At 33.9% G+C, this 17,963-nt stretch overlaps 3 protein-coding genes across 3 annotated transcripts; all 3 read right to left on the minus strand.

Annotated features, from left to right (window-relative positions):
- Positions 1 to 2,983: 2,983 nt before the first annotated feature.
- Positions 2,984 to 4,805, minus strand: LOC137816351 (putative methyltransferase At1g29790). The gene has a single exon (XM_068619453.2). The coding sequence runs from the start codon at positions 4,605 to 4,607 to the stop codon at positions 3,345 to 3,347; it is 1,263 nt and encodes a 420-aa protein (XP_068475554.2). The 5' UTR covers positions 4,608 to 4,805; the 3' UTR covers positions 2,984 to 3,344.
- Positions 4,806 to 7,837: 3,032 nt separating this feature from the next.
- Positions 7,838 to 8,971, minus strand: LOC137816363 (large ribosomal subunit protein P1). The gene is made up of 4 exons (XM_068619467.1): positions 8,715 to 8,971; positions 8,509 to 8,584; positions 8,179 to 8,400; positions 7,838 to 8,083 (listed from the first exon to the last, which is right to left on the minus strand). The coding sequence occupies exons 2-4, from the start codon at positions 8,575 to 8,577 to the stop codon at positions 8,030 to 8,032; spliced, it is 345 nt and encodes a 114-aa protein (XP_068475568.1). The 5' UTR covers positions 8,578 to 8,584; positions 8,715 to 8,971; the 3' UTR covers positions 7,838 to 8,029.
- A 3,824-nt stretch (positions 8,972 to 12,795) lies between these two features.
- LOC137816364 (ATP-dependent RNA helicase) lies at positions 12,796 to 17,388 on the minus strand. The gene is made up of 3 exons (XM_068619468.2): positions 17,003 to 17,388; positions 13,629 to 16,851; positions 12,796 to 13,307 (listed from the first exon to the last, which is right to left on the minus strand). The coding sequence occupies exons 2-3, from the start codon at positions 16,838 to 16,840 to the stop codon at positions 12,914 to 12,916; spliced, it is 3,606 nt and encodes a 1,201-aa protein (XP_068475569.1). The 5' UTR covers positions 16,841 to 16,851; positions 17,003 to 17,388; the 3' UTR covers positions 12,796 to 12,913.
- Positions 17,389 to 17,963: the final 575 nt, after the last annotated feature.

Below are 17,963 nucleotides of genomic sequence, written 5' to 3' on the forward strand. Positions count from 1 at the left end.
GGTGGCCGATTTATGAAGTTAATGACGGAAATTTTTTTTTATGACATTTAAAGGAATAAAGATGTTAAAAAGAGTAATTGACTGGATATTTGGAATAAATAATAATGATAGAAGAATGGAAAAAAGGACCAAATTCCGGAGAATTAGTATAAAAGAGAAGAAAGACATTGAAGAGATACGGATAATTAGGATAATCACTATTTATAATTACACATGTTCTAGACTAAGAGACTTATCAAAAAATATTAATACTAAAGAAAATTTCAGAGAGTAATAATGTATTAAGAGTAGATGTTAAGGTACATGTTAGTATCTCTCTAATTGTTCAAAAGCAGTAATAGTACTTCCTATTTCAAGATGTTCCATGGTTATGTCATTGTTGATAATATAGCACACTGTAACCTTACAAAAGAAAATTTTGAAAAGTTCAAGTAGAATTATTGTGAACAAAGTAGTTAATAATAATAATAATATGAAAAACATTATTATCATAGGAAAAAAAAACTCAAAACAAAACATTATTGTCATAAGAACAAATCATCCCAAATAGGGTCTAGAAATAAAAGAACCACAGTTGAACTAATGTAAGTTTCTAAGGTAAACATTACATGATAAAAAAGAATATAGACAGAGAACACCAAAAATAACTAGTGCTTTCTATAAGTAAAAATAATAGTAAGAAGAGGGAAAAAGGAAAATAATATATGCCTGATAAGTCCAACAATTACTCGCTAGGATAGGCTTGAAAATGGCTCTGATACCATATTACAAAGAGCCTAACTCAATCCCATAAAATCGGCTCATGAGGTTGAGGTTTGCACCCATTTATATATAATGAAAGGCTCTAATCTCTAGTCGATGTGGGATCTCCAATAACACTATAAAACTTAAATAATACCGTTTTTCTTAATTTAGTTTTCAATCAAAATAACAAAAAGAAGGAATAATTCAATTAAAAAAATATATATATTCACATATTTATCTGTATCAATCTAAACCTACTTTTTTTTAAAATTTGTTTCAATTATGACTTCATTTAAGTGTATTCTGGTTTTCGAGAATTTGACTTGTTGAGACTAGAGTTCCTCAAGCACGTGTTGGAAGATTATAGTGAAAAGGGTACACAATTTAAGTAACCGAACTTAGCTCCGATAAAATGATGTGAATGACAAAGAAACATTACTGCACCTTGGAGACTTCACAAAGTGATAAAACTAAATTCTCAATTAATTCATTTTGACAAACAATCTGACATTGTTCATCAGAAACTGTTGTGTTCACATTTATTGATGTGGCAAGCAATCTGTATCCCACAACGTTCGGTGTTGTTTTTGTTATAACTTTAATTAAATATAAAACCTCAACAACTTCAAAAAGTGTTCATCATTCAAAAGAAAACTTTAGCTTCAAGTTATATCTTATGTTATAGTTATATAACTCAACCCATGACAAAATTGACAAGTTGTAATCAGATTTAGAAGTTTATATCATAACCTTAACATGCTCAATTTTTTTTTTTATTTCTTTATGTTAAAAATTATTAAAAATGTACACTGACACTTAAAAAAGTGCAATATGCCAAAGAAATAAGGTTCATGATTCCTCATAGACAAACAAAGGCAAAATTTTGTAAGCAATTAACCATCCAAGTTCCATGGTCCATTTAGAGCCCAAGAGAAAAGCTAGATACACTCAAGTAATTTGGGCTTGGGCCTAAAGAGTAAATTCAGGACTGTTTCTTCCTGCACCTCCGTATCTTCTTCCGCCACCTTCATACGCAACATGAAAATACATTTTTATCCTTTTAGTGTCACCTCATAGAGTAGTTTTCGGATTATATAATCCGAAAATTCATTTGAAAAAAGACTTCCGAATTACATAAAGCTAAATAAGACTTCTAGATTATGTAATCTGGAAAGTAATCATGCATCTGAAAAAAGACTTCTGGATTATGTAATCCAGCTAATTACAAATTTGAAATAATCTGAAATATTATAGAGGGACATTTATAGAAATTCGAAAATTTATGTAGGTGCAGGAAGAAACCATCTAAATTCAGGAACGTTTCTTTTGGGCTTGTGCCTAAAGAGTAAATTCAGCAACGTTTCTTTTGCACTCTGCAGGTCTCTTACATCACTTCATTCATTATGAATTGAGGTTTTTGGAATGTTATTTTAAATTCTAAAAAAGTTCATTACCCAAAAAAATGGAATCAGTACAAAAGTTGTGACTCATACATTCATAACACATACATTTTTCAAAATATCTATTCCTCTCTATCTCTAAGCCTTTGTTTGGATCTATTCACGGATGAAAGTGAGGATGAAAGAGTGTGATTCATTTATATTTGTATTAGAAAAAACCACAGTTAGTGTTGTTGTCCAACCAAATCTTCTTTCTTATCATATTCGTAGCTCATTTTTAACCATATTTGGTTTGAATCCACTTGACTGTTTCTTTACCAGGTTCACCTTTCCGCTTTGAAGCCATGTTAACTTGTGATTACACAATCACCACATTCAATGAGTTTATTCATAACTATTGAAGTGAAAGAGCACAAGAATCATTTTCATAGATTATCAAAACCCTATTAGCAAGTCACCAATATTCATCAACTACAAACCAAGGCATCAGTACTAGATCATATTCATGACTTTTTGCAAAATCTAATAAATGCACCTTGCCTTACGAGACAGGCAACATTCTTGTGAATTGAATTGACTCATTGGAATCTTTGGTTTAGAGCAATTAGAGGGATGAACAAGATGGTTATAGAACTAAATGACAGATTAAATAACAATTTTGTGTGCTACACTTGAGATCACACCTAGGTTCATGCCTTTACCACATATTAAAAGAGCATTGACAATGGTTGATTTCTTTTAAATGTGAAACAATCCATAATGATTGTGCTCAAGACTTCAAGCATATGATGCAGTTATCAGGTAGAGAAAATAAAAAAGCATATGAACACAACGACCAATTAATCCAGAAATATATGATTGGATCCTTCACATTCAAGAAAGTAAAATTATAGTCTTCAATATGAAGACTAAAGTTGACTTCCTAACTCTAAAAAATGTGATTCGTTTTTCATCTTTCAATAATTTATCAAAGTACAAAACAGTTAATACAGAATGAGATATAAAACAGAACTTGAAATACAAAATATATGCCACCTCAAAAAGCTGGTTTACAATTGGCAAGGAAACAATCTTGTACTTATTCCAGGTCTAATCGGATTTGATGACTATGGAAGCAATTCATTCACACAAATTATGTGTGAGAGAGAGATAGCAGAATCTAGATTATTCTTCCTTCTTGCAGTTTCATTGTATAAGCCTCTAAACTCTAACAGGTTTCTGAAGAACAGCAGATAACACAACTTCAGGTTTGCCAGACCCAACACTGTCAATCTTCTCTCCCACAACCCATTTCAACTTCTTATATCCAAACCTTTCAATCAACCGAGTCAAAGCTTGCTTGTTCTCTTCATTGGCACAAAAGAAGTTATCGAGCCAGAACAAACCACCTGCTCTCAAAACTCTGTCAATGTCAAACAACAAAAACTCCAATTTCTCACTCTTTCCTCCAACATCCAAGCCACTTGAAGCATGAACCAAGTCAAACACATTGTCATAGAAAGGAAACCTATGATCCAAGCTCAAGTAAAGAGGAAAAAGCCCTCTTGCAGCAATGAATTCACTGAATGGGGCATCAACATTGAGGGTGTTAGTAACCACAGTAACATTCCTATCAGCCATTCTAGCAGCAAAGGATCCAGACCCCCCACCAATGTCAAGCCCTATTCTAACCCCTCCACCTCCCAAGGCCAACACATCATCAACCAGAAAATCGTTCTTACTCTTACCCTTAACAAATCTAACATTCTCATTGCCATGGACCAAATCAAAGCAACCAATGCACTCCCTACTCAGCCTTTTACTATTCAAACACTCAAAATTCTTACAACCAAGACCACTCCAGTTAACAGTCTTATTACCAACAGGCTTCCAAAGAGAATCTGGAAAGGGGTACAAACCTACCTTGGAAACAGTCTTTGCAAAACACCTCCTCCTAGGCAAAGGCTCACACCCTTTTAAGATCAGCTTCTGTGCCACACTCCAATCATCAGGGCAAGCTCCAAAAACCTTGTAACTCATGAACTGAGACAGCAGGTCTGAATTTTTCTCACAGGTGTGACCCACAGATGGCACCATCTCAGTGATCCCAGTTCTTGAATCTTTCCCCAGAGGGAGCTCTTGGCGCTGGAGGAAGACCTTGAGCTCGGATGCAATGTTGGGCCTTGAAAGATCAATGCTTTCGTAGCCCAGAAGCTCTTTCTCCATCTGGGCCAGTTTCTTCTGGGACAAATCGATCTCTCTGAGAATGAGTGAGACCTGCTCCGAGATGAGAGAAATATTCTTGTGAGCATGATGGTGGAGAAGGTGATGGGGGTGTTTAGGGGAAGCAGTGAAGGCGTAGAGAGCAAAGAGGTTGGTGGTGATGACAGAGAAAATCATGAGAATGTTAACAGCTGAAGAACACAGTGTTGCTCTTTGGAATCTGGCTGTTCCATCTCCAATTTTCAGAGAAACTGAACCCATCTCAGTCCTTTCAGATAGAGAGAAAGACAGTCACTGAATCAGAGAGTGAGGTTTGGAAGTGAAGTGAATTATTTGTTTGGTTTGGAGTAAGTAAGAAGCTTAGTTTCAAAGATAACCAAATCCAAATGGAACCTTGTCGGTTGTGCTTGCTTGTGATGTTTTTTCCTTTTCATGTGTGGCTTGTGTCTCCATTCAGATCTTGCTAATTCTTTACAAAGATACTAAATCTAAACTAATATAACAATTTATTAAACAATTTTTGTGCACAAAGATTAAGAGATCTATTGTCAACATGCAATTTTTTATTCAAAAATAAAACAACATTTTCATGAACAAAAAAATTGTTCATAACTAGTTTGTTCAAACAAAGTGATATGCAATTTTTAATTTCACTTTCACTTATGTTTTCTTTTAATAAGATATGAACAAACCTATTTCAAATTTATTTTAAATAAACTATATCAAGTTTATCTATTTTTAGTTCTATGGCTATTAATTTTTCAACCATTATCATTAACCACTCAATAGTTATAAATAATGTATTTATTATTGAAAGTAAATATTTTAGTAAAAATAGAGGGAATTCTTTTTTGTAATTAATTTGAAAAAAACTTTCTATATATGTAAGAAATTGTTTCTTACCAAATACTTTGTTATGTTTTCTTTTTCTTTTCAAAAGAAGTGTTGATGTTAATGGTTTTTGCGAATCAAGAATATATAATTTTGATATTCGTTTTCGCATCGAATGTCTGATAAGAGAAAATATGGAAAGAAAATATGGCATTTATAAGTTCGTTTATATTAGTTTAATAAATTACTTAAAAGAGTGTTTTGCCAGCACAATTCGTAAAAATATTAATGGAAACAATTGAGCTAAAAGTTCAATTTGAATAAAAATAAATAAAACTATTTAAGTAAACGGTTTTATTTCAAAAAATTATAATACTTTTCCCTTATATTATGCATAATAATATTTAAATTTATAATTTATGGTATCCTTTTTCATTTTTATTAAATCTTTCATAAATATTATAATTTACTAATGTTTATTATAATATTTTAAAAACGTTACTTCTTATTTGAATTAAGACACAATCCATATAGTTTATTCTTAATTTTTAATAAAAAACATAATTATTTACATTATTAATGTGGATGGATTGTATTTTTTATATTAAAAATAAAATAAAAAATTATGTTGGAATCCGGTACATGCCTCAGAAAAAAATTATTCATTCTTCTCTCTTTCTCTCTTGAATCTCAAGCATATTCAATAAGCATAATTTATTTGAGTTACTTATTTGACTAAAAATAAACTTGTTTGGTGAAGAACAATTACAATTAATAGATCTAAGTGTGTTTTTACGTGCCTTTAAAAATATATTTGAGAAAACACTCTTATTTGTGTGTTGTGGTAGTTTTAATATTTGTACCTTTACATGCTCCTCAGTGTATCTAATCCTTAAAATCCTTTGAGACAAAAAATAAGTACATATATTACCAAAATAAAATTCTAATTTCAATTAGAGAAACACTAAAGGATCTTTGTCTAAATTTTCTCTTATCTAAATACTCATGCCTGTATATTTGTGTCGATTAAAACAGAACAATCAATCCGACCCAAATCATCTCATGCTCATTCTAATTGAAGGAACAAATTGCTTTCATAAAGGTTTGGATTTGGAATAAAACCGGCATGGAAAATGAATCCAAAAGCTATACCATCTAAAAGCTTTGTGTTAGATTTTCCAACAAAATAGAGTGCTGAAATCCAACCTGTCCATACACAAAAGAGACCCAAGTAAAATCCTTAAAATCCAGTGCTGAAATCAAGTGTTTCTTGCACTGCCTGTAATGAGGTAGATAGTAGAGGAGATATGATATGCAGATGAACCAACAGTCATGTTAACCTGTAAAACTTGAAACTGGCCAAATGGCAGAATGTCATATGCAAAACAAATTCAGGAGGCATAACAAGCTGGTAGGTAAAAAATTAGTACCCTCAAGTAAAAACTAACAATCTATGTTTTCCTTTTCAATTTAGCCACCCTCTAGCAACCCTCCTTTTCCTCCTTTGATGTATTGCACAGTGAATTCCACCGGCATAAGCATCTTTTCGCCTTAATTTATCCTTCATTAACAACAAATAGGAATGGACCCATTCCCACTACACATATCTTTGAACATAAAAAAACACAGATTTTGTGCCTCTGGCAATTTATAGAGAATAAAGCATTCTATCAAGTTAAGTTTCAGCAGAACTGACCTAATCAATCAAGATACAGACTCTTATAGATAATTTTAAGCAACCAGAGAGAGAGGACTCGGCAATTCTATTGTATATGGTATATTGTTAGTAATATATCAGAAACATAAATATATACAGAAATTAGTGATTAGGAATCTAGAAGACAGAAATAAGTCTAGAACACATACTCCTACTAATGAACCTAGAATTCTTAAAATTTAAGCCTTTCTAAGTAATAAAAATGAAAATATGTCTACATTTCCATTTAAATCATTGTCTAAGGAGAAAATATACATTTAAACTAAATGCAACATATGACAGTATCCAAGACATTGCATTGAGAAGAAATGGATGAATTACATATCATGCTCAGCGTTACTCAAACACCATGAATTTGGCTCGTGGTTCAATTCTCTCTTGAAGCTTACGCTTGCTCATCTTTATAGGATTTGCTACTTTGAAAAAATCTTAGAGCCAATTCAACAAGCCATTTGGTGTCTATGACAGTGACCTCACGAATATACTCCTTAGTTGTCATCACAAGCTCATGGTATATTACCCACTCTGGCTGCCTCTAAAACAAAAGCAGAACTTGGATGGATATACAAAAGTTGGTTCTCAACTAGGGTTCTGTAACCTTCCTGGGGATCATTTCTGGCAGCATGAAAGACAGATTCAATACTTACACACCCCCAATAGTGTATAACTAGATCAAAAGTATGGACCAAGATTAGTTTTACCAATCATATTCCAACAGTAAATCGAATCATCTCAATGATTCAGTCAAATAGAGGCACAAAGGTCGTTGGTTTAATTTTGACAATGCTGGGTGTTGTTTGAAAAATGGTGACTAAGTTTTAATACCTCAAACTTACCAAAACAACATTCAAACAAATCCATTGGGGAAAAATTGGTGCCAGGACAAAGAAAAAAGTAGGACAATATACAACAGTGGAGGTAAAAATAATAAGCAAGAAAAAAATACAGAGTAAACATTTCTCCCATCAGATTTCAAAAATGAACATAAACCCACCTTCCAAAGTTCATCACAGTACTATAAAATCAGGTCTTGTACGAATATAAATAACTAGCACAAAGAGAAAACCTAAAAATAACCATAAGGAAACTACAAAGTTAAAGAATCACAAAATTTGACATGATATCGAAAAAGTCCCTAATCGAACAAGCCGAATCCCATATCATCATCACTCTCTTCTTCAGGTTCTTCCTATAAAATTACAACAGATACAAATTAGACGGCCATAAGAAAACACAAAGGTTGAACAAAAATTGCAGGAACAACAATAATTTCAAAAGGGTTACCTTCTTTTTCTCCTCAGCAGCAGGGGCGGCGGCGGCGGCAGCAGCACCTCCACCTGCAGCACCCACCGGGGCAGCTGCAACAGCAACTGGTGCCCCACCACCCGCAGCATTTGCTATCAAGTCGCCAAGATTTTTCTTCTGGGCAAGTTTAGCAAACAGGGTAGGCCAAAAAGAATCGACTTGAACCTTCGCAGTTTTCAACAAGGTGACGATATTGTCTTCCTATTTATTACTTAAGGAACAACACAACATATCCAAGCAAATTCATCAGTGATTAAACGTTAAAACATATATTTATCTCTCAACTTAGACCCACACACAAAAGGATACACTGACGGAGATGCCTTCATCGTGAAGGATGAGAGATGCGTACGAACAAGCAGTTTCAGCCACCGACATTTTCACACTACAACGAAAAATAATTACAGAACACAATACAAATCAGAATGGCACAGTGAAGAAAGACATTCAAATGAAAAAGCGAAACATTGAAACAGAATCGTCAAAATTAAAAAAACAGCGAAAGAGGTTTCTACCTTCAGATATAACAAATCACAAATCAGAGACAAGCGAAAAACGAAGAATTGGAGAGGCGAAGAATGAAGCGGCGCGAAAGAAATGGCACCCTAAGAGGTGATAAACAGGTTCATGGGCCTCGTAATTTCGATTTCAGTTCTTCATTTTCTGTATTGTATATTCGTTTAAATTTTTAAATTTTCATTTTTTTTTCTAATTACTGTTTGGAGGCAAACTGAAAATTGTGACCTACAAATGATTTAGAATTTTGAAATTCTCCTTCTAGAATTGAAAATTTGGAATATAAACAATTATTTTGAAAAATATTTTTTTTCTAGAAATGAAATTCTAAAGTAGTATTGAAAAATAAAAATATAATTCTAGAAAAACATAGTAGAATACAAAATATAAGTTTCAAAAACAAAAAGTACAAACTTATTCCATGGAGAAATTCTGAAATTCAGAACAGATATTCAAATTCTGATAAGGGATTCTAAAATATTTCTCTTTATTTAAGAATATTTTTGTCATTATGTAAAATTGGGTAAAAGTAGGTGCAAGTCACAATTCCTCGGGTGGGGGAAGTAATTGCCAAATTTCATAATTGGTATGATGGGCCTTTTGAGCACTGTCAAATGCTCCTTCTGAGGCCTTGACTGGGCCTGCTGTACTATGTTTACCCAATAGGCTTTATGTGTTGATTTTGACTTGATTCTCCCCTGCAACGCAATCAAGGACGTAAAAATGTCCCTTTTATCTTTAATAATTTAAAAAAAATTATCTTCTGAATATTCATATTCCTAAATCAAATCACAAACTTCTTATATACAAGTCTAAAACTAATATTTCATTTTTGGATTTTGTCATCCAAAACCTTATGTGGACAACATAAATAACCTTCCGGATATCAAGATCCATAAACAAACATAAATAAGTTTCGAATTTCGATTCTCAACACCATTTACAACACATCATTCTGGATATGAAAATTCATAACTCATGACTCGAATGCAGTCATCCAAAAACTTAAATAAAATATAAAAATGACCTTCCAGATATCGAAATTTGGAGTATATAACAATCATTTCGAGATTTCTGCATCCACAATTAAATATAAAACGAAGAGCAATGATCAATTTTAAATTTTGTGTTAAGTATGTCTTACAAGATATGTTGTAGGGAGAAATTACCATTGATTTTCTTTATATTTTGAAAGGTTATTTGGGAATGGTATTTCTGTGGTAGTTGGTATCAAGAGTATCTGAATACTTTATTTATCATTTTTAATTCACCAAACTAAAACATTACGAAAAATAAATAAAAAATCATTTCTTACAACAATTTCAAAATAAAATAATATTATTAAATTTATAAAAAAAAAAGTCATAAAAATTAATTATAAAATAAATAATTTTAAAATTTTATCATAGGTATTTTTTTTATTATGAGTAATTAATTGTGTTTAAAAACGATTAACTGGAGAATTTAAAATATGGGTTCAGTTGACTTTATTTACTAAAGAGCATCATGAAGTAATAAACTATAATTTTTTAAATTAGTGTTATTAAAAAAAATTATCTTATCAACCTTTGGGAAAAAAAAACTAAAACTTTAAATCACATAGTAGTAATTCACCTTTTTTTTTATCGAAGTTGAGTTTACAGTATATTTGAATTCAAATCTATATTTACCAAGTTTAATATAAGAATGTACTAATTTCCAGTATAAATATGTACCATCAAAACAAGTTATATTTTTAATTAATTTATTTATAAATTTAGTTCTAAATAATTAATTTGACAAGCTAATTTATATAACAATTATAGCAACACATCCACTTTTAAACACAATACGAGAAGTGGAAGTTGATTTGCACCAGATTTAAACATTAACAGACGCTTCCACAAAAGTAATAGATTATAAACAGCAGAATAGAAAAAAAAAAAAATAATGCAGCAAAACAAAGAAACATCAGTACTAAATGTTGATAATTATTAACAAGCACCAAAATATTTTTTTATGCCATCAAGAAATCAAATTTGAGATATGAAGAATTCTCATTACAAAGTATATGAAAATTATATAATTTATTTTTATTTCTATGAGGATCAATTATTGATGATGTGCATGAGAGAGAATGCTTTGTTAAGAGTCAAACATAATTACATTTTGTTTGATATGCAAGTAATAATCATCATTCAATGGAGTTAAGTTGACGAAACAGTTCCAATAGAATTAGGCCACAGTTTTCTTCTACAATGTGTACCTCCATCGTGTCCCGAACTATGAACACACTTTGATTATTGTTTTTCAATAATACTTTAAATTGAAAAGTGATGTTGAAATTATTGTTTCTTGTCATCACGTCCAAGTCTAAAGCTTTTCATTGATAATCTTACTAATTATTATTAAATATAACATTGTCACAGCGTGTACCTAAATAGGCCATTTTTTAGCCCGTGATATTTTATAGCTCTTCCAAGTTCCAATACATAGCCTTCAAGTTTATCGGACTCGAGAAACTACTTAAAAACCTATCTCGTAGACTCGAAGAGTCTATGCAGAAAAATTTAATAAAAAATTAATTCTTCTACCAATTTCATAATATTGAAATAACAAGTTCATAAGCAACAAACTATTAATTTTCAAACTAATAAGATAACACAAATAAGATAACACAAATAAGATAATTAAATAACTAAGACAATACAAATCTTATCAAATTTAAAAATCCCCAATTTACCAAAAATCTCCAATCTGTCCAAAAATCTCCAAACCCAATCAGCTAAAAAGGTCCAACCCAATTTAAAAATCCCTAATTCTAAACCCAATATGTCCAAATTTCCCAAGGCAATTGCTTCCTACACTATATCACTACACCCGATCTCAGCGAAAAAGACGAAATTGTCCTTAAAAAAATTTCCAAAATATGTGTTTCAGATTTTTTTTTCCGAAACGAAATTTTATATTACGGAAAAAATCCAGAATGAGTTTTTCATTTTTGTTTCCAGATTTTCATTTCTGAAACACAATAATTTCTTTTCTGGATTTTTTTTTTCGGAATGTATTATTTTTCAATTCCAGATTTTTTTATCCAAAATAGAATTTTAATTTTTGTTTCCGAATTTTTATTTTCAGAACTCAATAATCACTTCCGAATTTATTTTTCGGAATATATTATTTTCAATTCTGGATTTTTATTTCCAGAATTAAGGGTATTTTTGGAAATTAAAAAAATATGTTGGGTGCAGATTAAAAATGATTGGGTGTAGGAAGCATTTGCCATTTCCCAACCCTAAAAAAGCCCAACAAAAACCCACAGCAACAACTACAACAAACCTGCTGTGGCACAGGCAGCGCGCAGCGCACCTGACTCGGCCTCAAACTCGAAAGTTTGCACCAAAATTCATAGAGTTTGATCGAATCTACTGTTTACTAAAAAACGAGTCTATTCACGAGTCAACTCATCACTTTAGACTCGTAAGGATTTCCGAGTTAATTTTGATAACCTTACTTTTATACGTTACAAACTTGTAGTTTAATTTTTCATCATTATTTTTATCAAACCACCATCAGCAAATACTGTGCTGTTAGTTTACACTACGATCACATAAAAGGAATAGATATCAACATTTAGAAAACATATTAACAACCCAAGTAGTAGTCTTTCTAATTTAACAGATATTAAAGGACAAAGAAAATAAATAACTAAAGCTGGACCAATTATCAAATACGTTCAAAATATAATTCCTTATAAATATTTTCATTACCCAATGGAACTAAAGCAGTCATGATTACTCATATCTTTGAACATAAAAAACAAATAGATTTTGTGCCTCTGGCAATTTATAGCATTCTATCAAGTGAAGTTTCAGCAGAACTAACCTAATCAATCAAGATACAGACTCTTATAGATAATTTTAAGCAACCAGAGAGAGAGGACTCGGTAGTTCTATTCTATATGGTATATTGTTAGTAATATATCGGGAACATAAATAAATACAGAAATTAGTGATTAGGAATCTAGAAGTCAGAAATAAGTCTAGAACTATACACTCCTACCAATGAACCTAGAATTCTTAAAATTTAAGCCTTCCTAAGTAACAAAAATGACAATATGTCTAAATTTTCATTTAATTCATCGTCTAAGGAGAAAATATACATTAACATATGACAGTATCCAAGACATTGCATTGAGAAGAAATGAATGAATTACATATCATGCACGGCGCTTACTCAAACGCCATGAATTTGGCTCGTGGTATCTATCATAGAGTGGTTCAATTCGCTCTTGACGCTTCCGCTTGCTCATCTTTGTAGGATCTGCCACTTTGAAAAATCTTGGAGCCAATTCAACAAGCCATTTGGGGTCTATGACAGTGACCTCACGCATATACTCCTTAGTTGTCATCACAAGCTCATGGTATATGACCCAGTCTGGCTGCCTCTGGAACAAAGCAGAACTTGGATGGATATACACAGGTTGGTTCTCAACTAGGGTTCTGTACCCTTCTTGGGGATCCTTTCTGGCAGCATGAAAAAAGAATCCAGCAGTGATAGCCTTCCTTACTTTGGTGAAGTTTTTTCCAGCACTTACAACATCCAATTTGTACCTGAATATCCATACAAGTGATTTAGAATGCAATTTAATATGATTATTAAATAATAAAGCAAAGAACTCTAGTCAACACAACAACTATCAACCACAACAAAATGTTGCTTACAAGAAAAACATGAAGCCTGAAGTCAAAATACTCGGGGGAATCCCTTATATAAATAAAGAGAAGAATTTGCAATTTTCACTATAAAAAGAATCTTAAACTAAAAGACAATAACATTTATAAAACCATTGGGAACCTGAATAATTCTGCATAGTAACATAAAGCAACATAGCAAGCAAACAAAATAGTTAAAAGAATAGATAGATATCATACTTATCCATAATGGTGAGAAGTTGTTTCCTGACATCCTGTGCTCTTCTCAATGATCTGGATTGCACGAAATTCTCAAAACACCAAGGCCCAGAAAAATTCTTGGCTTTCCAAGCCTCATAAACAGCAAGTAGTGTAAGATGATCACCCTCTGGCTGGAAAAACTTTGCCCTCTTCTGATCTGCTTGAGCTTGCTTTTCCCTTGGCCTGTAAAATATATTACCGGTCTGGATCATGGCAATTATGGTCAAAATTTCATCACTGCATCCAAGGTCCACACTGGCAAGCAACATCTTGGACAAAGGTGGATCCAAAGGAAATTCTGCCATTTTCCTCCCCAATTTGGTCAAAAGGCCCTCTTCATCCAATGCTCCAAGACTATAAAGCTGCTCCATGGCAGAAATCAGTGCTTGAGGTGATGGTGGATCCATAAAATCAAAGGACAGTAGATCATTTATCCCCATAGCTTTCATATTAAGTGTAGTCATCCCCAGATTTATCCTTTGAATCTCAGGAATTGTAGTTGGAGACATCTCATTCCTATATGCACTCTCGGTATAAAGGCGATAACACTTCCCAGGTCCAGTACGCCCTGCCCGTCCAGCTCTTTGTTTGGCTGATGCTTGTGAAATTGGAGTTATCACCAAAGAATCAAGACCTTGCTTTGGGTTATAAACATTTTGCTTAGCAAATCCAGGATCAATAACATAAAATATCCCATCAATAGTCAAAGAAGCCTCAGCAATGTTAGTAGCCACAACCACTTTCCTTTTCCCGGGAGGGGCAGGGTCAAATATCCTAGACTGCATTTCACTAGGAAGGGCACTATAAACCGGTAAAATGATCAGCTCTGGAACATTCTTACCTAATCCTTTCATTCTCTCATATAGAGATTGGCAAGCAAAATCAATCTCCTCTTGCCCAGTCAAAAAGAGAAGAACGTCTCCCTCGGGCTCCGTCAAGTGGATCTGAAGGACAGTTATTAAAGATGCATCTAAATAATCACTTTCGGGCTGTTTAGTATAAAGTATCTCTACAGGAAAAGTTCTACCGGGAATTGTAAAGATGTTACAGTTAAAGAAATATCCTGAAAATTTCTCAGCGTCCAGTGTAGCAGAGGTGACAATCAATCGCAATTCAGGTCTTCGCTTCACTAGCTGCTTGAGCAGTCCAAAAAGAACATCAGTATGAATAGTTCTTTCATGGGCTTCGTCAAGCATTATAACAGAATACTGTGACAGATTCTCATCGACCAATATCTCCCTAAGAAGCATACCATCTGTCATGTACTTGATAACAGTATCTGGTCCAGTGCAATCCTCAAACCGAATGGCATAACCTACTTCTTCTCCCAATCTACAACCAAACTCTTCTGCTACCCTCTTCGCAACTGACATTGCAGCCACCCTACGAGGTTGAGTACATCCAATTTTTCCTCTAGTGGTATAACCAGCTTCGGCAAGATACTGTGTAACCTGAGTAGTCTTACCTGAACCAGTTTCTCCAATAACTACCAACACCTGATTATCATGCACAGCCTGAATCAATTCTTTTTTTAACTTGTAAATTGGCAAACTCTGCCTCTGCTCCTGAATAGAAAGCTTTGACCTTTGCCCAAAGGTAATTGTTTTCCCATATGCATCCTTCTTCCATTCTGGCATATCATAGGCTGATAAGCCAACACCTCTAAGCTCCTGGGCAAGATGCCTTTCACCTGACTCTGGCATAGGGTCTTCCCAAGGCCGATTGAGATCCTTCGGAATTGAATCAAGCATTGTCCGTTGTTGTTGTTCTCGCACTTCCCTCCGCTCCTTTATAAGTGCAGACTGGAGTGCAGCAGCTCGACCCAGAGAACCTTCAGGATTCTTAAAAATCTTAACAGGAGACATATCCATTGAGTATCTGCTCTGCCCTTGCAAGAATGCGGGTTCATCCTCATTCAACTCAATCTCAAGCTCCTCCTCAGCACCTTCCTCTTGGTACAGCAATCCATCTCCCTCTTCATCATAAGTTGGGTACTCTGAAACACCCATCACACCTGACGCAATCAACTGTTTTGCTTCCCATTTCTCCGGTGAGCTCATTCTCTTCAGAGGTCTCCGCGAAGAACCAACATCATCTTCTTCTACAATCCTGATACCTGAAAGCCCTGTCCTGGAAACCGGCCCATCCCTTAAACCCTGCGGATTCATCCTCAAGGTATCATCCTCGGAGCTCTTCTTCAACGGAAGGAGATCCTTACCTGTGTGCTGATCAACGTCCCTCATGGAAAGAGACAACTTCTGTCCCGAAACTGAGATCACCTTTACATAAACCTCCTGGTCGCGCTTAATGACGTCTTTGGCATTTGTGATCCTCCGAGTGGCCATCTGTGACACATGGACCAACCCCTCCTTCCCTCTTATGTCTTCTAACTGGACAAAGCATCCAGTCTCCATTACCCTGGACACCCTCCCTTTGTAAACGGCATATAATTCAGGTTCACCAGAAACTTGCCGTGTACCCTTTCTGTTCCCCTCTCTATCCCCATTCTCCCTTCCGCGCCCATTCTCTTCATAATCATCTCTCCTGCGCCTCTCATACTTATCACCATCTTTATCTCTATCTCTATCTTTATCATACTTATCTCTTCCTCTTCTGCTGTAATCCCTCCTATCATCTTCATCGTCTCTATCTCTACCTCTTCTGCTGTAATCCCTTCTATCATCTTCATCATCTCTGTCTCTTCCTCTTCTGCGGTGATCCCTTCTATCATCTTCCTCATACCTATCTCTGCGCCTATCTCTTCGATCTCTGTCTCTGTACCCATCATCTTCCTCAATTTGCTCACTCAGCTTCTCCTTGGCCTCAGATTCCATCTCCTTCCGAAGCTCCTTGGCCCGGTCCCTATCGTCTGCGATGGCCAGAGCCTTGAACTTGGTCTTGCCGTTGCTACTCTCTTTCTCCTTCTTCAAATCCTTCGGCTTCGGAGGGAGAATCGCGTGAATAATAGTGAGGAGCGTTCGGACAAAGTAATCCGGCATCTCCGCACCATTCTCCTTCAACTTCGCGTCAAAATCCTCAACATTCTCCGACGATCGACCCAACTCAGTGATGAACTCCGCTAGAACTTTGTCGCCGGTGCCGGTGTGGGACTCCAACTCGGTGCACACCTTCGACACAAGCGACAAGTATTCCAGCTTCTTCAATCCATCCTCAGGATTATCTACCGCCATCTATCGAAACCCTAATTAAAAGAAAAAAAAAAAAAACACTCGTCAAAATTCCTTGAGTTCAAAACAAACAAACGCTGAAACGAAGGCTAAGTCTCTTTCACAGAAACAAAATTGATTACGATGAAAAACGTAGGGTTCATAAGCACGTGACAGTGTATGTACCTGCTGAATGGAAAAACAGGGGCGCGTGGGCTTCGCGTGGAGACGAATGAAGCGCGATTGAAGTGGGTAGTATCTTCTCAGAGCACGAAAAACCTTGTTCCTCGTCGATTGCTGGATTTCGCAGAGACCTAGTTACAGGGACGATTGGATTCGAAGGTATAAACCAGAACTAACCTAATGCAAAAGAAGCATTCATTCGAATGAAAATAAGATGAAAAGAAAAACAAGTGAAAAAAAAAATGTAGGCGTTTATGAATAAAATAATGGATTAGGGTGTGTTTGTTTCCATGGGAGAAGAGGGAGGAGGGAGGGGGTGTTTTTTGTGTTTGTTTCAAGGGTTTTTGAGGGTGGGGGAGAGGGTAAGTGCTTTTTTTCATTCTTCACAAAATGAAGAAATTTGTGGAGATTAAGTAGGATAGTTGTATTTTACCAAAATACCCTTAGACATGCATTTTATTAAAATATCAAAATTAAATATTACATAAATTTATTTATAATTTCAAAAATATTTAATTATACTATTAATAACAACATACAATTATAAATAATAAAAATACAAAAAATTATAATATTAACAAAATATATATAGTTATATAAAATAATAAATGAATATAATAATAAATATTATTTTCATAAATTTTAATATATTTAATAATTTTATTTCAATTTAACACAAAAATAATTTTTATTATATTTATTATAAAATATAAGTAATTATGAATATTATATATTAAAAAATTAATTAATTCAAACCTACACACAAAAAGAATCATAATTCATTATTTTAATAACAAGGACAAATTTGTAAACTTACAATAAACCATCCTTACAAATCCACTCTATCATCCTTCAATCCAAACAACCTCACATATCCTCACTCATCCTCTTTAGCAATAGTTTAAATAATGTGTACAATTAATCAATCTTCAAATTTCATTTTGTAGGGATAAATATGATAGTA

Source organism: Phaseolus vulgaris, chromosome 1 (genome assembly GCF_051622355.1).
Source record: "Phaseolus vulgaris cultivar YP4 chromosome 1, ASM5162235v1, whole genome shotgun sequence".
NCBI lineage: Eukaryota > Viridiplantae > Streptophyta > Magnoliopsida > Fabales > Fabaceae > Phaseolus > Phaseolus vulgaris.